A 22,039-nucleotide genomic window follows, 5' to 3' on the forward strand; every position below is an offset into this window, starting at 1 on the left:
GGCAATCTCTGATGCTCCAGTGGGAGGGAATGGAGTGGGCTGGAAGAGTCTAATGTATGGGCTGCAACCAACTTGCACTGGAGCCAAAATTCAATAATAAAAACTCATTTTTATTATGGGCTGGTTCTCCAGATCAGAAGCTGGGCAGAGGAGCTCCCCGCTGAGATCCAGGTGGTGTGTGCGCTAACAATAATGGATTGTGTGGAAGATGGAAAAGCCAGTTAGAGGACCATGATTGTGTAGGGGGATAAATCCCAGTCAGTCGGCATGGACAGCTGACATGGGTAATCTGGGATTTGATCTAGGGTGGAGGAAGCCAACTGATCCATGGTGACTGACTGGGATTCCCCATCCACACACACACGATTACGACACAGTTCTACAACCAGCTTTTCAGTCCCCCACACAATCCATTATTGGGATGGGAGCACACACCCCTCCTGAATCTCAGCTGGGAGCTCCCTTGTCCAGCTTCCAATCAAGAGTACTAGCCCTATATAGAAACAGAGCTGGGGAAAAGGCAGCTGACGCATTAAAAAGTATCAGATCATAACTGTATTTAGCAAAGATCTATATCAGATTTTTGATAAATGTCCAGACAAACTCCTATTATAGCAGAAAATGTTAGGGCGTTTAAGTGTTTTTCCTCTCCACTAAGTAGAAGGAAGTCAATCCACATAACTGTTTCAGGAATCTGCATTAGCTTTGCTTGATAACTGGGCAAAGTTATCTAACTTTGCTAACTGGGCAAAGAGGCACCTTTTAACATGGTGATTCTCTTTATTTAGCGGGGAGAAAGTAACTGGCCATATCCATCCCCAGCACAGTACTTCCAGTGACTGTTGCTGGTGTCTATCATGTTTCTTTTTAGATGAGCCCTTTGGGGACAGGGAGCCATCTTATTTATTTATTTATTTCTCTATGTAAACTGTTTTGAAAACTTTTCTTGGAAAGCGGTATATAAATATTTGTTGTTGCTGTTGTTGTTGATACTGAAAGAAGTATTTCAGAAGTATATGGATAACTAGACCTCTGCTCCCGAGGCCTTTGCAGCTCTCAAATAGCCTGGTTCAGAAAAACTGAGAAAGGAGCAATGAGGCCACATGCGCCCTCCTCCCCTTGTGCACCCCGCTAAACTGAAAGCTTTGTGGTTTATTAAACCACAGTTTCCCATGACAATTGAATCAAGAAACTGTGGTTCAAACCATCCCTATGAACTAGAATATCAAACCATAGTTTGATCTTGGTTTATAGGGACCACTGTTTTCCAGTTTTAACATCATGGGAAACTAGTTTAACAAACCAGGAAGCTTTCTGTTTAGTTGGGTGTGTGTGGGAGGGAAGAAAGTCAAGAAAGAAATGAGCTTGTTGCTACTTCCTTGTTTTCCACAATTCAAGAAACTATTATTTATTGGATTGTCTGAACCATACTGTAATACATGAGGCAGATTCCAAAATGGTGGGTTGGGATCCACAAATGGACTATGTGAAATATAGGGGTAGTTTGTAATCTGTTGATATTTGGTCATAATGCTCTTATGGGGAAAGTATTTATTTAGATAGCACAGTAGTGTAGAATATTCTGATATACACCTATAAATACACTTCTTATTCTGAGTCCCTCTGTTGAAGGTAGACGGAAGAGGTGTGTGTCTTAAGACCATCCCTATTGCTTGATTTAAACACTGCATCCCCAATGATGTCTTAGCTACAATGGTTCTTCTAGGAACACATGTTGTTTCAAAATTTTGTATGTGTAACTCAGTTGCTGAGATTTCCAAAACAGTTTTATCTTAAATTTGTTTGATCCTGCCATATGGTATGCATACATTTAAACTTGTGCCAACCTCCTCTAAGGTCAAAGCTTCAGGTTCACATGGAATTAATTTCACAGTTAAAATTATACAGGAGCTCCTATGAAACTACATCATACATCATTTAAAAACTCACCAGTAATGTAAAATTGCATCGAAAATCCTTAACTCTAAGCTAAAATCTTGAAACAGAAACCTCAAATTATATTTGAAATATCTGTGAATAGATGACATCCAGACTAGTTTTATGGCAGTGTAATGCTGCTGGACTTGGATTAGGACATAGTGCACAGTTGTGTGAAAAAATTAATTTCTGTTCTGGACTAGTTCTTCTTGCTTCTTGCACAATCTGCTGCCCAACTTGTTGGGAAATTTCTTGCACAAGTCTATATATGTGCAAGTGGGGAACTCGTTGCACAAAACACATTCAGGTAATTGATTTCTTGCTAGCAGTAGCACAAATTTAAAGAGCATACCAACTACAAAAAGTCAGCTGCAACTGCTGCTATGGATGCTATCTACTGGGTTGCCTTCCCTCCGGAGGGAGGGGTTTCTTCTAGAGCAAGTTCTTTTTCCTGTGGAGGAAAAGAACCGTAGATACAACTTAGATACAATGTTGTGAATTTAATGTGATTTTATCATTATAGTAAAGGGATGGATAATGTGGACCGTACTGTGATAATAAAACTTTGTAGGAAGCATAGACTTAAAACAAGTTTTTTGGAACAATGATCTCAGTTGTGCCTAGTTTTCTGTTGGTTGGTTGGTTGGTTGGTTGATCCTGACTAGGATTGAGGAAGTTTAGACTGCAGGTTTTTCCCTAACAGGAAGTGTTTGGAAATTCCACTTTATGATCAAGAATTCAAATCTGCCACAATCGTATATAAAAAAATTAGAGCAGAACATCTCAAAGTTCTTCTGTTATGGAATTTCCTTTTCCTTTAAATAGGTACCTCCCTTTGTAGATTAACTAATTTAAGCAAGTACGTAATCAGAGCCTGAGCTGGATAAGGTGGAGCAAAATTAATGATAAGCTGTTAATAGTAACAGTGAGTAAGCAATGAGATTGCGTGGGTGAGACAAAGGTAAACAGGGGTCTGAAATTAGTGTGGAATATTGCTTCGTAATGAGGTAGAGTTAACAGGTATGTCAACTGTACACATGCTAGGAGAACAGACCATGGCTATAAAAAAGCTCACTCACAGCTTAATTCCTTCAGCACTTTAATGGGCTCTTTAAAAATCTCATTGGAGGTGCCAAGTGTTATTAGTATACATCTCTGTCTCCTGCTATAAACAGCTTTAAGCATGAGTTCTGTTTTTAAACAAACTGAACATTCTTTGAGCCAACAATAAGAATTAAAACTCTCTTACCATGCTGGGACAATGAAAAATTGCTTTTCAATTTATAATTAACTAGTAGGTTTACATGCAAAAAAGTTGGGTTTCTGGCCAAGAAAATTGAAACTGGCAATTCTACTCAACATGTTCAGGGAGAACTAATGCAGCTCCCAAGGCTGAACTAGGTCTTATTCAGCATACCCAGGGCCCTTGGGACATGTAAGGTAATATTTAGTATAAAGTAAAAGGTAAAATGTGCCGTCAGGTCGATTTCAACTCCTGGCACCCACAGAGCCCTGTGATTTTCTTTTGGTAGAATAGCCCGGTGGGAATACCATCATACTATGCTGGGTCCCTCTATGCTTGCCCAGAGTGAGCTGAAGAAAACATTCCAAATTTTACCGAATGAACTCAAGGTCTGGGCAGAATGGAATGAATTTGTGCCTCTACAAAACATTTTGTAGAGCCTGTTCTAACTCATCCCTTGTTTTCAAATCAGTGTATGCTCCCCACTTCCTAATGAAAAGTTCTAGTGCTTCTTGGATTCTGGCTTATACTAAGGATACATCACTGGGTGCTTATAGTGTCTTTGGCCGAGTTCATACGTACACTCTAACTGTGGTTATAGCTGGCTGAGGTTGTAACTTCAGTATGCCCAAACGCGCAAAACTGCGGTTATGAGCCAAATGTTAACTCCCTCCTGCCCCACCAAACTCCAATTGAGACCTTCAGTTTTCTCTAAGCTTTGCTGCCAACAACTGCGGTTTTGCCACCAAAGCATTACACCCGACTGTAGACTCAGCTATAACCACAGTTCTTCACCTATTTCCAATAATAGAGGCGGTGGTGAAGACCCTCCCATGGTTGTGTCTGCTTTATGCTTTTGGCACTTCTCACTGGCAACCTCTCAGAAAATCCCCCCTGTCAGCCATGTGGCTATGGAGTTGCCAGGCTACTGGGATGCCACCATGTCCCATCCTAGACTAGCCAGCCTGCCAGGCTGCACAGTTGCTCAGTGGAAACCCCCCCCATTCCTAGCTCCCCCCCACACCTGGCAAGCAGTAGGGTGAGGGCATGGGACAACAGGATGCGCACTCAGTGCTTTGCTCCCCGAGAAGGGCACAACAGTCATGTATGTTCACAAGCAGAAACACTCCAAGTGGCAGCATGAGCAGGGCACCCCATCACAGCCCTGGGAGGGGGGCACATGCTTTTGGAAGGGGAGCACAAAAGGCAAACCCAAGCAGGGAAGCTGGAGCAGCCTAATGATGTGCATGGAACCATGGAGGTGCGGTTTGATGCGGGGTTGTTGTTGTTGTTGGGTTTTTTGCCTCTTTAAGGGTGGAGAATGGACACACACGCAGGTGATACTTCCGGCTAAGATCGGGGGAAGGGGCAGCAGGGAGGTATGCTGCTGCCCCATGGATTTTGCTAAAAACAGAGTGCCGGCAGGGGGAAAGCGGTGGGAGGGGTAAGTGCACCCTCCCCTGCCTTTAAAGAGGCACACCTCCAGCACTGAACCTTTGAGCCGGCGTTGCCTTCAAACTGGTTTGGAGGCCTTTAGAATGGCCTCCAGACCAGTTCATGCACATCCCTAGAGCAGCCAAGTTCTACTTTTTACACAGAAAGGTTGGGGAAGAGGGGCCAGCCCCTTCCCCTTTTGGGGGTTCGTGCCCCCAAAGGCTTACTCATGATCAAGGCCGGTCATCAGGGTCAGTCTTGGATCAACTGAGATCCTTTTTCAAGGATTCAGTCACCTGACCCAGGGCAGAGGGCTTGAGGGTGAAAGGCCTCGGGGACACCCCCAGACAGCTCATGAGAAGGACCATCAGAGGGGAGAGGAGAGAATTGCCGGGACAAATCTGCAATAATGCCCAATGGCAAAACATCCCCTTTCGTTCCCTTGCCATCATCCCGGAACAGCCGTCCCACTATCCAGGAGTGGCCAGAGAATGGGGGATCCCCTCTCTCATCAATACCCATGCCTGCAGATCTGCATACAGCGTGAGAACAGACCAGGACCGTGAGTTTTGTATGGGTGGAAAGGTCCGTGCCAGAGTCTACCCCTCCCAGACCACTGCGCACATGCCCGAGCAAGATGGCCTTTGTGGTCAGGGTAGAGGGTGGGGAGGTTTTGAGGAGATCTGTTCTATTTTTTTACAATAAAGGGGTAGGGAAGTGGGGCCCAACCACTTCCGGGGGGGCAGGTTTACAACCCCTGGTTTCTCATGAACAAGGTATGACTATGAGTCTTGCAACAAAGGTCCACATGGACTACACCTGCTCATGAGAGTTCCGAGTAGAATTGTGTTGCTGTATGTTGGGAAGCTGTGGGCAGGGGTATCCCACAGACTGATTTCCTGGTTCCAGGGATGGTGGCCGAAGTGCTTTGGAAACAAGCCCCTTGCATGGCCATTCATACCTATTCACAGGTGCGCCATTGCCCACAGCCCCTGCAGTTGACTCAGCTGCCCCGGGGTCAGGGAAGCAGAAAAAAGTGCCCTCTCTCATGATTCCCCACACCCACTTATCTGCATATGGCACAGAGACAGAGCAGACCTGGGATTTTAAAACTTGAGTAAATGTCCTGTCGGCCTACTCCATGGCCATGCACGGTGGCCAGGCTATGGCATATGGGATGTCAGGATGTCCTCTCAGGTCTGTATAAGGCTTCAGAGGAATATGGGGAGCAGGGAGTTGTTACCCTATTTTTTTAACTAAGAGTTGGGGGGCCCCTTGATTTCCCCCTTGAAGAGTTGGGGGCCCCCTTGATCATGAAGTGGGCAGCTCAGGTTGTGAGCTCGCAGTGGGGATAGCATCATCACAGGCACAGACATATACCCATTAGACTGGCCCTCTCATGAGAGTGTGAGCCCACTGGGTATCAAGCTGCTTGCAGCAGGTGTGTGATGGGTCTGGCTGGACTGCTTTGCCAGAGTGTCCCCACACGACATCTTCCCAGGTCATGGTGGGACAAACCCCCCAGCATCCTTTTCCCTCCTCCATCTGCACATCCCATTCTTGTGAGTGCAGGTTTCCCCCTCCCCTCCTGCACTGAAAGCGGGATCGAGGCCCAAAACCCCCAAGGGATTTGAGTTCACATGGTGCTTTCGGGGTGCAGAGCCACTTGGGTTGGTGGTGGTGCCACGGCTGGCAGGAGCAGCACTGGCATTGCAGGGCATTTAAAGGGCTTTCAATGCCCTTCCCCTGCCAAGGGTGGGCAGAGCACTTAGAAAATGCATGATTATGCTCAGCACACATACCCCCCCCCCAGAGATCGTGGCCAATTGTGGCCGAGCCGCTGATGCAGTGATGCTTTCCCCACAGTCTGGCCATGGAGGTGGCTGGGATTGGGCTGGGAGGCTAAGCAGCAGGGAGGGGCTCCCCTCTCCTGATTTTCCAGTTTGGCAAGCCGATCCCAACGTGTGTTGAATGTGTGTTGAATGTCTGAGGCGCGAATTGGAGTTAGGAATTTTAACCTCAGCCACAGTTAACTGTGGTTATCTTGTGCATCTGAATCTGACCTGTGTGGACCTTGTGGACATTCCTCTCACTGAACTCTTTTAACTGGACTCTATCCAAACCCGTAGGAACTCGAGTACAGTGCTATATTCTCTCTACCATTGCAACCACACATTTGTTAGTACGCGGCCATGTTTTATCGGGAAATTCTATTCACTGTTGCTTTTGTAAACCATATGCTAAACATTCTCTAATAAAAGTCAATTTGTTCAATTCAAAATTAGATTGAGTTGAAATAGCAGAGCATTTGTGCAAGCAGCAACAGTTGCAGCCTCTTCAAAACTTAGTCTGTTTTTCTCTCACACGTACACTTAGCCTGTCCCAAGATGCTACCTTTATTCTCTGTTTACACTCAGGTATTTGGGAGTGGGATTAATCACCTTACAATCTTACATCGAACTCTCCCATCAGCTGGGTACATGCCATTTCCTGAGACTTTTATGGTTTCCCCTATTTAGATACTTGAAAGGCAGCTAAATGCCTCATTCAGAAACATCTTCAGGCCTCCTGGACTACATTCTTCTAAACAGAGCAACACCCAAGTAGTCATTTCTGTAACAATAGAATGGCAGATAGATTGATGTAACAACTAAAATGTTGGCTTTACCATCAGAACAAAATGAAAAGGTTTTAGTGCTGGGTGTTATCAATATGCTGATGACACCCAGATCTACATCTCTATGCCAAACACATCAGGAAATAGCATATCTTCTGTAAATGCCTGCCTGGAGGCAGTAATGGGCTGAATGAGGGATAACAAACTGAGGTTGAATCCAAATAAGATGGAGGTACTGACTGTGGGGGTCCAGGACTCAAGAGATAGTTTAGATATTACTGTTCTGGATGGGGTTACACCTCTCCTGTAAGGTCAGGTACGTAGCTTGGGAGTGCTCCTGGACCCAAAGCTCTCCCTGGTTTCTCAGGTTGAAGCAGTAGCCAGGAGCGCTTTTTATCAGCTTTGGCTGATACGTCAGCTACGTCCATTTCTAGAGGCAAATGACCTTAAAACAGTGGTACATATGCTGGTAACCTCCAGGTTTGATTACTGTAATGCGCTCTACGTGGGGCTGCCTTTCTATGTAGTCTGGAAACTACAATTGGTACAGAATGCGGCAATCAGATTGGTCTCTGGGACAACATGAAGGGACTATATAACACCAGTTTTAAAAGAACTGCACTGGCTGCCAATGTTTCCAGGTGAAATGCAGGTTCTTACCTATAAAGCCCTTAACAGCTTAAAGGTAAAGTGTACCGTCGAGTTGTTATCAACTCCTGGTGACAACAGAGCCCTGTGGTTGTCTTTGGTAGAATACAGGAGGGACTTATCATTGCCATCTCCTGCGGAGTATGAGATGATTCCTTTCAGCATCTTCCTATATTGCTGCTGCCCGATATAGGTGTTTCCCATAGCCTGGGAAACTTACCAGTGGGGATTCAATCCGGCAACCTCTGGCTTGCTAGTGAAGTCATTTCCCTGCTGCGCCATGACTTGACTAGCAAGCCTCGTTTGGTGGTGACCCAGGACCGTGCTTTCTCTATGGCTGCCCCAGGGCATTGGAATATGCTCCCTACTGAAATAGGAGCATCTCCTCCTCTGTTTATTTTCAGGAAGAACCTCTCCTGTTTTCGCAGGCTTTTAATTAGAATTATTTTTTCATAATTTTAAAAACTTGTTTGAATAACGATTTTATGTATTTTAATCTGTGACTTTAATATTTTAAATCTTGTACACCACCTAGAAATGTACATATCAGGCAGTATAGAAATATGATAAATAAATAAATAAATAAATAAATAAATAAATAAATAAATAAATAAATAAAAAGGTAAGTAGCCTACTGAGCTACCTATTTGTCCAGCACTTCCTTTTCCTCAGCTTTCTTCAATAGCACATCACATCTCCTGTTCCCAGGTTCTACACCATACCTTTACTTATCCTCTCTTTCACATTTTTACAACATCTGGAGGTGGGAGCAGGACAGGTGTGAGCCTGCTCTCCCTCCACACATTCAATGAACATAGTTTCTGCCTGTGTAAAAAAAGCTACTGTTCTAATCCTGGAGCATGTCGTGGACATATGCAAGGCAGAGGAAAATGCTACAAAGCAGTTTAAAGGGCCAGAACCAGCAGGAAAACAAATGGTTCTCCTAAGGGTACTTGAAAAAGCGAAAAGTCTTAAAACAAAGGAAGTTGAAGCACTACAAAAGAAAAACAGATGGAAATGCCACTATAGAATTCGGAAGTGGTGAAAACAGGATAACTCAGATATGCTGTATAAAGACATGATAGCTCAGCTGGAATTCAAAGTGATAGACGTTGATGCACAAACTCAACTTGATGTACAAGCCAGGATTAGTTTAAATGGATACAAATTGTTTAAAGATCCAGAAGATCAAATAGATGCTGGCTGAAAATGCAAAAATGTATTTCAAGTCTAAGGTTGATTACTAGAGCAAATCTCCAAAAAATACATCCAAAGATACCACTTGTAATTTATGCACCTTGGGCACAAAGGGATAAAGTTCAAAAGGGACTGATTTGTATGAAACAGCTGAAGGCAATAGTTAAGGCAGAAGAATCTACACTTGTCAATCCAAGAATACAGGTGAAACTCAGAAAATTAGAATATCGTGCAAAAGTCCATTAATTTCAGTAATGCAAATTAAAAGGTGAAACTGATATATGAGACAGACGCATTACATGCAAAGCGAGATAAGTCAAGCCTTAATTTGTTATAATTGTGATGATCATGGTGTACAGCTCATGAAAACCCCAAAACCACAATCTCAGAAAATTAGAATATTACATGGAACCGAGAAGACAAGGATTGAAGAATAGAACAATATTGGACCTCTGAAGAGTATAAGCATGCATATGTATTCAGTACTTGGTTTGGGCCCCTTTTGCAGCAATTACTGCCTCAATGCGGCGTGGCATGGATGCTATCAGCCTGTGGCACTGATGAGGTATTATGGAAGACCAGGATGCTTCATTAGTGGCCTTCAGCTCTTCTGCATTGTTTGGTCTCATGTCTCTCATCCTTCTCTTGGCAATGCCCCATAGATTCTCCATGGGGTCAGGTCAGGTGAGTTTGCTGGCCAATCAAGCACAGTACACTGTATACTTTTCAGAGGTCCGATATTGTTCTATTCTTCAATCCTTGTCTTCTTGGTTCCATGTAATATTCTAATTTTTTGAGATTGTGGATTTGGGGTTTTCATGAGCTGTACGCCATGATCATCACAATTATAACAAATTAAGGCTTGACTTATCTCGCTTTGCATGTAATGTGTCTGTCTCATATATCAGTTTCACCTTTTAATTTGCATTACTGAAATTAATGGACTTTTGCATGATATTCTAATTTTCCGAGTTTCACCTGTAGCTCTGGACAAGTCTGGCAGAGACCAAATAATAATATGTTTGGACCCAAGAACTACAAATGAGGCAATTCTAAGAGAACATTTTCAGTTGTCTACTGTAGAGGGAGCAGTGTTGTTTACAGTCCTTGATGCTAGCAGTACATTTTGGCAAATTTGGATGAATGCTAAAAGATGCAGACTGTGTACATTCAATACACTTTTTGGCAGACATGGATTTAAATTATTACATTACATTTGGTATCTCTTCAGTTCAAAAGGTTATCCAACAGATATTGGAGTGTATGAAAGTGTCACATATTATACAGATGATATCCTAGGGTTAGGAAAGCCAATAATGATTTCTTGAAAAGTTTATTTTTAAAGTGTGCAGGCATGTAGCTAGAGCAAAAGTAGGTGGTGAGGTGGCACAAGGGCCACTGATGCCCAAGGGGCTGCCTGTTGCACCCTCCTGCCCCCCCCCCATGGGCATGGCACTCAATTGCTTTTGCGATTCCTACCAGTTGTCCACCCATGTGCCTGCTGCCCAAGGGCGTAGCTAGGGGAGAGGGGGACTGTGTTCACCCCCCTCTCTTGTGGCCCCTCAGAGTGAGAGAGATAATGAAGAGAATAGAGAGGGGTGGAGGTGGGGGGCCCTCAAGAGCTGGGGGCCTGGGTTCTTTGAACCCTTCCACTCCAATTATAGCTACACCCCTGCTGCTGCCACCAGCCTCCCTCCCTTTGCCAGGCTGCGATGCAGTCTAATAACATCACCGCAATGGTGCCTGTTGTTGCTGTGACGGGGCAGCATGCTCACAGCAGTTCAATGACACCATTAGACTGTGTCATGGCCTGGAAATGGGTGGCAGGATGGATGGCCGGGCATTGCAAGCAGTGGGTGAGTGGTGTGGGCTGCGAAGGCAGGCAGGGGCGGGGGTCACCTAGGATCTTGCCCTGGGGCCACACTTCACATTGCTATGCCACTAAAAAAGTATATGACACCTTACTGCCAAATGGCACCCAATGGATTGATTTCAAAACACTTCTTAAAATGCTCTCACTCTTCGCCACAAAGTTACAGAATATGCAAATGTTTTACCTTTCATAAAAGCAGTAAGAATGAATGTAATTACCGAATTAAGTCCAGCAATGCATCTGCAGAGCTCATTATTGGCTTCCCACTTTCTTCAGTGTTCTCCTTCTGGGCTGCTCCACCAGGATGGATAATAGAGACCATAATGATTCCCACAATAACAGCCACAAAAGTGGTCCAAAGATAGTAAGTGACAGTTATGATGCCTAGTCGACTAGATGTTTTAGCATCAAGAGCTGCTAGCCCAGACATTAAGCTGTTGAAAGAAAATACAAGATACATGTTATCTTTTCCATATGCTGATTTCATGATATCTATTACTACAAGTCTGTGAAAGGGCAGGAGAGGTTGATAGGATTCCTCAGAGCAATCCTCACTATGTGAAGAAGGAGTTATTAGGCAGGAACTGGGGCCCACTAGAATGATCTGCCTCTTGGCTCATATATTTTTAATTAAATTCCCACCTATTATGTTGACAAGAGCTAATTCATTGAAATACTTTGTTCCCCGGTATGGATTCACAAATACAAATGCATTACCTTATTATGAAAGACTAGTATTTTTCAGCCCGTTAAAATAACGGGCGCTAGTAGCCTTCTCCGCCTCCGCTGCTGACTCGCCCGGCTTCCCCCCACCTCCTTGCTTTGCTGGGGCCCCACTGCCGGCCTCCCCTTTCCGCCGCCCAGAGTGCCTCCTGCCGAAGTCGCATTTGGCCTTCTGGCCGGGTGGAGAGGTCCGCCAGCCACCGCTGCCGTGTTTCCCCTCTCCGTGGCTGGTTCGGACCCGGCGCCGCCTCTGCTCTCCTAGCGGCCGGGCCGGACCCGCCGCTGCCGCATCTGTCGTTTTCGGCGGGCAGGCCAGACCCGCTGCCGCCGCCTCCCAGCTTGTCCATTCCCGTTGCGGCCACCAACATGGCCGCCTGGTGCTGGCGGTCGTGTCTCCCTTGGCGTGTTTTGGGCATGCACTCTGCGCATGCCCAGAACAGCCGAGGGAGACACAGACGCACGCCAAGCACTTTATTATAGAGGATGCACAGGTGTTTCAAACATAGCTTTCACTTTGAACATATAGAGAACCAGAAGTCTGCTCCTTACTTGCTGATCACTTCCATGTATTTTGAAGGGAAAAGCCATATGTTTTATAGCTACTTCCCTCATAAGCACAAAGTAGTCTTAACTTGGTTTAACTAAGACACTATTCAGAAATAACCCAATTTTTCTCCTTCTCCGTACAAATTTTGTACGTCCAAATGCGTGCAACTAGAATTTGGACTGAAAATCTACCTACTGTTTCCCTCCCCAGACTCCGATTTGTACCTTGGTTTGTAGTGGGTTTCACCACCTTCAACTACGGTTTGGTGGTGCCAGTGTTACGTGTGAATGCTGCACTGCAGTACCAATCTGAGGCAAAAGGAGTTGAGGGAGTAAGTTCCTCCCTCCTTCCAGCTGTGATTGGCTGCTGGGGCTGTCCTTCAATCAAGAAGGAAGCCCATGCAACTAGTTCCCCCTCCTTTCTGCAGTTTCCACGGCTGCAGAGAGTCTTCTGTCTGTTGCATGTGAATGTGGACAGGAGAGCAGGGAGAGAAGAACCTCTCCATTGGACCCGCGGTTCTGTGTTACACGCAAATGCGGTCTCTGCATCACAAAGAAGCAAAGATACAGTTCTATGCACACTTACTTGAGCATAACCCCCATTGAACTCAATAAGACCTGGCAGTAAGGAGACTCAAAATGGGACTTCCTTAGGTTGCAAACGTATTTGATTTCTGACATACAGATCAGGGTCAAAATGAATTCTGATGAATAAGTGACCTTTCTTGCTTTTGTGTGCACATGTATAGATTGCATTGGCAAATAAATGCAAGAATAGTCGGCAGTTATGGGTTTAGAGGGGTCTGTAAATCCTAAAGTCAGATGTACATATTTAAATCTGCATCTCCTTGTGTAACCCCACAAGTGCAAATATGACCTAAATCTCAGTTAAATATGAAATGTTGAATGTCATGCATACATCAGTTCCTAACATTCCTAATGCCATGAGGCATGTTTGTGCTATGTACACAAAATCAGTCTCAGATTAGCTTTACTTTGGTCTAAATTTGTCTATATTAGACAAACAGATAGGGTAGAACTTATGGTTGTTCGGAGAGCAGAAGCTAGGCCTTATTTGGGAGAATAGCTTGCAAGTGTGGAATGTTCACACATAGGAATCTCATGTCGTAATTTTTAAAAAATAAATCTATCTAGCTTCATTTATAAGTACTAACCACAGCAAAAATATGAAAGAAAATATGTAGCAGTATTTGCTAGGAGAGTAAAAGAAAAATTAATGAAAATAAATGGCTATTTTCCAAAGCTTTCAACACGACTACTTATTAACAATAGCCAATTGTTATTAGGAGATACAAAAAGTGTTCTCCATAACATGGCAATTGCTATTTGATGAAGTTGACTAGAGGTCAGGTTGAAGTACAGCTTAACCTTTTTCATAAATTTGGTGAAAATATAGTGGTGGGATTTAGCATTCAGGTTCCTGTTATCCAGTAAATTAATTAAGAAAATGCACTGCTTTTCTGCTTGCCAAACTAATCCTGCAGGTTTTGTTTTCAGTGCATTGTATATTTTTAAAAAGCTAAATAAAATATTATTAGAGTTTTATCTACAGTGTATTTTAGCTTCACCTTCTGTCCTCCAAGCTCTTCTCCTTAATCCCAGGTATTGGAGGGCTGGACGTAATTAACTCACATGAGTTAACTGCAAATACTCTGAATACTATTAGCTATTCTTTCACATTATGAGAAAACAAGAGTTAAATTTATTTTTAACGGGAACCAGTCCTAAAATACGTGGGTGTGTGGGGCAGGGGTTAATGAAAAATGCAAACTGTTGTTTAGCTTAGTGCATTGGAACATTGCTGGATTTATTGTTCAATTAAACAGACAAAAGGAAGAGACCAAAAACAACAGGATCAAAGACTTTGGACACAAATTGGTTAGATGGCTAGAGTGTTCCTGCAAAGAGATTTTTTTTTTTTAAGTAACTGTAACTTTCCATAAAGCCAGTTTAGCATGCTTATGAATGAATTTCTGCTATTATTTATTTATTTGTTTGTTTGTTCAATTTCTATGCCGCCCTTCCAAAATTGGCTCAGAGCAGTTTACACATAGATAGATAGACAGATAGATAGATAGATAGATAGATAGATAGATAGATAGATAGATAATTAAATAAGATGGAACCCTAGATGAGGGTGCATTTTTGGCCAAAACTGCAGTTGCCCACATTCGGACGTGCTTAATCTTGATCAGACTTCCATTTAGTAATTTAGTCAGGATGTCAGCAAATATTTCTATTTTAAAATCTGTCTTCTGGTTAATCAGGGGGAGTTATTTGGCTGACTTTAATCTAACACACTGCATCCCTCTTTATGGAGCCTTCTTATTACAGTATCTTCTATTTATGTAGTGAATGCCTTTTTTGGTATATTATTATTATTTATTTGATTTCTATACCGCCCTTCCAAAAAGGGCTCAGGGCGGTTTACACAGAGAAATAATAAATAAATAAGATCAAAAAGATAAGAAAAGAAAAGAAAAGAAAAGAAAAGAAAAGAAAAGATAAGATAAGATAAGATAAAAGCAACATAACTCCACTCTAAAAGCACTTCTACTCTACTCTAAAACTCTACTCTAAAAGCAACATAAGATAGACACCAGCAACAGTCACTGGAGGTTCTGTGCTGGGGGTGGATAGGGCCAGTTGCTCTCCCCCTCCCACGCTAAATAAAGGGAATCACCATGTTAAAAGGTGCCTCTTTGCCAAGTTGGCAGGGGTTAGCAGGGGTAGGTAGCAGGGGTATAAGCTCTGAACCGGGCATGGGGACAATGGAGCAACTGACCCTTGGGCTGCTAGGGATTGGGGGGAGCTGCCAAGGCACCTCCTCAGCCAGGCCACACCCTTGCTCCCTCATACCCAGATGGCAAATGAAATGCTTGCTGGCTGAGAACGTGAGGCATGCCCCTCTCCACCCCAGCCAGTGTTTCACTGAAAGGTTGGCTGGGCTGGGGGAGGAATCCCAGCCAGTCAGTGTTTCAATGAAATGCAGACTGGGGAGGATGAGAGACGGCCTGAATCGACCCTCTCCCGGGCAGTAGCCATGCCCCCTGCATCTGACATCAGATACAGGGGGCTTGGCCAATACCAGGGATGGGCTAGTCAGTGGGGCCAGAAAGGAGTTCCCAGTCAGCGGCTCAGTGAACCACTGACTGGTGAAATTCTACAGGGGCTGACTGGTCCTGGCCCCAGTATTGACCATGCACCTTGCATCTGACATCAGATGCAGGGGGCGAGGCTTGGGGCACTTGCAAACTTTACACACACAATTAAAAATCAAAACAGGCAGGGGGCCGCTGGCAGGACTTCAACCTCCAGCCAGAGGCAAGCTCCTTATGCCCCTGCTCTGACTATTATTTTCAGTTTATTTTTGCACATTAAATGGATCTAAATCAAGGCTTTAAAATATGCAAGGAGCACAGTGCAGATACCTCTAACTAGTAGAGCACAAGTAAAATTGTGCTACCATTTCTAAGGTCTGACCATGGAACGGACTGGCAGAAAACAGCAAAAGTTGTAAAGTAAAATAGCTACAATTTTCATTCACCCAGTAAAATAAACAGTGACGAATATATGCTATTTGTTCTCAGAAGCCTTCTACGAGAGCCCTGGCCTGATAGACACAAAATTTTCACCCACGTTTCCATATTTACAAGATAGGATTGCCAATGTTATTAATGGCTACTATGGCAATTACTAATGTGCCTTTTAATGCTATTAAATTCAGAACAGGCTGGACATTATCTGATCAGTTGGCAAGCCTACTACAGGATATAAATGCTATGGAACTAAGTGTGACGACCTCACTACAAATATCATCAGATGGTCATCGTTATGCTGGAATAATGAGTGTTGATTTACAAAACAAGTGCATTTAGGGGCAAAGTAGATGTGACAGGAGAGATCCAGAACAACAAAAAAGTAGTTGGAGAAGGAGCCAATTTTGACTTGAACTGCAGCACAGCAGAGTGAGGTGGGGGCCAACCTGTTCTCCTGAGCCGATTGCTATAGCTGTAGATTTTCACTGGGGAATTGGCACAGAATAAAAAGCGAACCACACACTTTACAATGCCACAGCTCTGATCCAAATTTTGCTCCCTCCTGATATTTTAAAATGCCTATTTCCCCCCAGAGTGCTACTGTCATTCTAGTCCAAAGAAGAAGAAAGTCAGAAGATACTTGCATGTGTTAACATGACCTCCATGAAAATTCCAGGGACAGACTTCATAATTTGTAGAGAAAACATTGGGTGTAATCCACTCAAATGCTAAATGCATTGCCACTGATACCAACAGAAGGAGAAATTGCCTAATTTTAATTGTATTGTTTCCACTATTTGTTAAGGAGAAAATGAAGATGTAATCATGGATCAGAAGTACCAACAAAAGACATCATATCATCTGCTACAACTTCTTTCACATATCCACAGTAGTTCTATTATGGACAGTACCAGATTACCAACTAGAATATGGCCTATGGTTAGTGTCTAATCATACATTAGCTCCAAGGTGACAAATCCTAGAAGCGAACGTATGTGTGTCTAATAATGAGATTGCCTTGTCTTTGGAGCATGTTCATTAATAATATCATCATCTGTAACAAGATTACACTGCTACTAGATAATGTAGTGAGGAGGTTGGTGGTGTAATGAGAAAGTCTACAAAAGTGATTAAGCGTCAAGAAGCAGTTAATCGGGGGTATCTACTTGAAGGGGCTAGAAAATTGAACTAGGATTATATGCTGCTAATCACATTCAAAATTTTGGAACCAAGGAAGCTGAACACACCATATTTTAAGAAATGGAAACAAGAAGATTCAAGGAATCAATTTTACATACAAATGTGTGTGTGTCCACGCACACACACACACATCTGAACACAACACACACACACACCCTACATATACATTGAAAGAGAGAGAGAGAGAGAGAGAGAGAGAGAGAGAGAGAGAGAGAGAGAGAGAGAGAAGAGTAAGTCCACTTGCCAAAGAAGACAATTAAGATTACTGCATATAGTATCTATCTCTTACATTGAACAAAACTTATTACAGCTGCATAAAGAAGCAAACCACTGCACTCCCAGCTATGCTCTTGTTGTCAAACTCTTACCTGTATTCTGGTATACGATATATCCACAAGTATGGCCCCTCACCAGTTATGATATTTATGTTATTAATAAAAATATGACACAGAGTAGAAAACTACCCCAAAATGAATGGGCTTTCTATGGTGGGCTGGTTTCTATCCCATTCCCATGTTAAGTCATTTGGGATGGGAGAGAACACTCTGTTTCTCTTTGAAAACTTCAGTTTTGTTTCCCCTGAAGGTTATAGAGTCTCAAAATCAGTCTTGAGGCACAGCATAGTTCTGTGCTCCTAAATTAGGGCAGATGACCCAGCCCCTCCCACAATATCAGACCTAGTGTTTGGAATAAGTAAAACATTCAGAAGCATGACCTCGTAGAAGCAGGGATTTTAGCCAGCAGAACAAAGCCAAAGGGATATTAACAACAGCAACCACATGTCAGCTTCAGTAAACCTGGCATCAGTGGATCAACCATCCACAGTACATCTCTGGCCTTTTCCCATTTCTCCTACTGGGATACAACTAGGGTTGCCAACATTCTGTTGCTTCAATATGAGAGGCATATGGGTTGGGGCCATCTGAGGGGCGAAGCCATTTATTAAAACCAATCAGCTGCCGCCCAGGCCAGCATAGCCTGCATATTTTTTAACCATGTCCTTTCTGCAATATGTTTAGTGTGGTGTACATAGTCCCGTAGAAAGGTAGCAAAAGCATATCTTGAAGAGCGGATGTTTAAGCTTTCCCCCTCTTTCCCCCGCAAGAGAGAGCGTGTGTTTGCTCGGCCCCCTTCTCCTAGGAGGGCAGTGGGGAAAGGGACTCCCTGTACTGCATGTTCCCACAGTAACAATGCTGAATGGGCATGGGACAAAGCTCTAATCTATTCTGTGCTTCTGCATTTTGAAAAGAGAGTGGAAAGGCCCCAGGGAAAGAACAACTCACCTTGATCTATTTTAGGCATTATGCAAATTATGACAGGCTGAGGAGCCCAGAGCCCTATGCCAGCTTTTAAAGAGGCAGTGTGGGCAATGCTGCTGCTGCTGCTGCTTAAGAGCCAGAAGCATTTCTGCCTCATAGCAAACATGTTGGAGGGAAGGAAGCTGTGCTGGTGGTGGTGAAGGGTCTCTGGCCTCCTCTCTTGTCCACTACCCACCTGCGGCTTGCAGAGAAGAGCTGCCGGGCAGTGAAGGGTTTTGGATGGCTTCCTCCTTGCCAAACTGAGAAGAGGCATCAAGGCGGGATCATTCCCCATCCCGCTGTGGTCCACCCCACCTTTTAGCCTTACAACAACCCTATGAAGGTGGGGAGCCAAAATATGGGGGAAGTGGCATCCTGGATGGGATGACCACTTTCCCCTGGAAATACGGGGCATCCCAACTAATCCAGGACTGTTGGCAAGCCTAGATACAACCCAGAAGAAGGGCAGGGGTTGGAGGTTGGCTGGTTCCAGGTGAAGAAAGCAAGGAGATGCTGTGGTGGGATGTGTGGCACTGAACAGTCTGTTGAACCTCACGCACCTGCCACTGAAGATAATGGGTTTCACGACAAGCAGAAATGGCAAAAGGTGGTCTACAACCAGTCTATCATTTGCCCACTACACAGTGCTTAGGTATGGTCTGGGTCCTCTCGTGAGAAGCTAGACCAAGAGAAATTTAGTCCAGCAAGAGGAGGCAGTGAGTGAAGCAACCCCCTTCCCCATAATCTAAGACCATCATGAACCCTGAGGGAGAAATCAAAATATTGCTTGAAGTCCTGGAGAGCCACTGCCACAATGGTCTAATTCACTTCCTGTGTTCCAATGGAAGCACCTTGACCTAACAGAACTGAAAGCATATCTTGGCCTGCTAGTCCTGGCTGGTGTGCTTCATGCCAATCTGTCCCAAAGACAAGTAGGCTTGCAGGTTGTGCAGCAGTGTGTACAGCCATGGAACAACACTTGGGGCTGCTTCAGGTGAATCACCCCTCTACATGCTCTCCAAAACCTTGCTGAAGCACATGTAGGGGGGTGATTCAAATGAGCATCTCTTTCACACAATTAAAGGATGTACTGAGAGCACATCAACGCATCAACCAGTGACATCAGGGTAGGTGCATTTCTACCAGAGACCTGATGTTTTCACGTGTGCAGGGCAATATATTCCAGGGTGTATAGCTGGCAGACCTTGCTGGCCTGAGCAAGGGACTGACCTGTGTAGGCTCTATGAGACACAACAAGCCTGACATACCCCTAGAGATGGAACCACATCCACAAAGGGAAGCATTGTCAGACATATTTGGTTTGGATGGACAGAAGGCTTTGATATTGTGTTTAGTTTGTGCCCAGGACAGCTGACAAGAAGCAATGCTAAAGATATAATGATTGTGGGTGACTGGCCAGTGGAATGCACTTGACAAACTCCCATATTGGCTTTAGGTCAGTCAGAGCATGCCCTTCCAGCTTAAATGCTCAGAACTGAGATGATAAATTATGGATTGTCATTAGTGTGGAGTTTGAAGTGTTCATTTACACAGGGCGCCATGCTTGGGATGGGGGGGTCACCGTTGCAGCCCCTGGAGTGAAATGTTAAATTATTGTGGGTTCTGTGGCCTGAAAAAGTTGCGGGGGGAGGTATCCAATGTAACCCATGTGATTATTTGGGAGTAGGAAGTCCTACTCATGTGTAAAAAATCATGACTCCAGGTGAGGTAGTCATTGAACGAAATAGGTTCACACAAGTTCCTCCAGTAAAAGAAGGAATATACTGCATGATGCAAAAACAGATGACAACTTGAGTGACAGAAAATGTAAAAGATTTTCTCATTTGGCTAAAAGTTTGTTTTTTACACAAGATGGAGAAGGAACAAATGTATTAGATTTCAAATCTAATACATCAAATCAAATCTTGCAAATGTATTAGATTTCATAAAGACAATCTATTTCTGGCCTGCTGCTCTGAGCAACTATAGCTAACAATTCTTGCAGAACTGTTAGAACAGAACAAGAGAGGATATACCTGTTTGTTCCACTGAGTTAGAAGGTAACTGACCACTCTAGTCATCTGCAAGCTGCTAATATGAAACCTTTTAAAGTACTTAAAAATATACTCTTGAATTTTTGCAAAGTAACTCCAGGGTTTAGTTTTAAACTATTCCATTATCTCTGAATAGTGGCAATAAAAATGGCTGATTGAATCATAAATTACAGCAAGTGGCACCTTCAGTGGGGAGGGTGGTAATTTTCAGTAGGAAAATGGCACAGGTTAGGAGTAAAGGGATGGGCCCATAGCTGGGATTGGTCTGTAGCACAGAGGGAGAGCATCTGCTCTGCATGCAGAAAGTCCCAAGTTTAATCCTTGGCATTTCCAGGTAGGGCTGGGAAAGACTCTTGCCTGAAACTTTAGATAGACAATACTGAGCAAGATGGATGACTTGGTAGAAGGCAGCTTCCTTTGTTTCTGTGGTTAAACACCTCCTTAACACGGTCCCAATCTGGAATGAGCCACCACACAGCTGCTATTTTAAAATAAAAACAAGTTTGCAACTATTTATTTTATTTATCATATTTATATACTGCCCAATATGTGTATCTCTAGACAGTGATGCATTTACCATCACGTCTAGTTTGGATCCATGCTAAGGAAGTTTATAAAGTCCAATTGTGGTTTTTCTACACAGCTCTTTGCTTGAATATTCATCTCTCTTTCTGAATGGTGTTAAGCCTTAAATACCATAACCTTGGGAAAGGGAAACATAAGGAGTTGCCCACAAAATCCATTCATCTCATGCCTCCATATCTTGTTCTCTTCCTCCCCCATCAGAAGCCATCTGGATATTGCTTTGAAATAGATGGATTATGGATAAAGTTGTCAAAGGGGATTATTGTGATTAGAAAAGCATTAATCCTGTCAAGAAGTAATGGTCAAGTATTAACCACCAGCAGTCGCTACAAGACGCATGTTTGTTTTCATTCATTCACCTCTCGGTCATGTTCCCATTTCATAATTGCTTGCTACGGAAAAGCCCTTCCTAAACAAGATTGCCGAGTGAGGTTCCCCTTTGTCAACAACATTAGAGACGATTAGATGTAGCATGATTGGCAGAACTAAAATGACAACTTTGGATTGCTATTGACTGCGGATTTTATCTATGTCCTTTAGGACAAGGTCAGTTTTTTAATGTTTCAGCAAGGGAGGGGGAGGCACAGAGAGACATTTTACTCCTGTTTCATATCCAATTAAAATATAAAAACTGTTTGCAGAAAATGCTTTTTTAAAAAAAAGACATGTAAGGGCCAGTTCACACTTGAGCAAACCTGCAAAATGCTTTACATGACTGTAGCCATAAACCTCACATGGGCCTGTGGTAAATATGCCTGCTCACATGGACCATATATTTGCCACTGTATTGAGAACACCATCTCTCCATGATGTATGGAACCACTGTCAACATTGTTTATGTAGACCAGGGTTTTCCAACCTGTGGTAATCTAGATGCTGCTGAACTGCAACTCCCATCATCCCCACCCACAATACATTATAGCTAGGGATGATGGGAGTTGTAGTTCAGCAACATCTGGAGTACCACAGGTTGAGAACACCTGATTTAGAGGAAAGAACACATGGGAACTTCACACATTACTTTTTTCAACACAGATGTAAATTATAGTACTCATGAATTTTTCTCACACAGTTTTTGATTGAAGGGTAAAATCCTAGCTCCCATACAAAATTCAGAAATACA

At 43.6% G+C, this 22,039-nt stretch overlaps 1 protein-coding gene across 2 annotated transcripts in view; it reads right to left on the reverse strand.

Annotated features, from left to right (window-relative positions):
• SLC1A7 (solute carrier family 1 member 7) overlaps positions 1–22,039 on the reverse strand; it is a 114,382-nt gene that overhangs the window by 68,264 nt on the left and 24,079 nt on the right. The window contains exon 3 of one of the 2 annotated variants that reach the window (XM_053248396.1): positions 11,169–11,384. The exons of the other annotated variant lie outside the window; for it this stretch is intronic. Within the exon in view, the coding sequence (XP_053104371.1) occupies positions 11,169–11,384 (216 nt within the window). The remainder of the gene's footprint in view (positions 1–11,168; positions 11,385–22,039) is intronic. 2 annotated transcript variants of the gene reach the window in all.

This window comes from Hemicordylus capensis, chromosome 4, assembly GCF_027244095.1.
Source record: "Hemicordylus capensis ecotype Gifberg chromosome 4, rHemCap1.1.pri, whole genome shotgun sequence".
NCBI classification, from domain to species: domain Eukaryota; kingdom Metazoa; phylum Chordata; class Lepidosauria; order Squamata; family Cordylidae; genus Hemicordylus; species Hemicordylus capensis.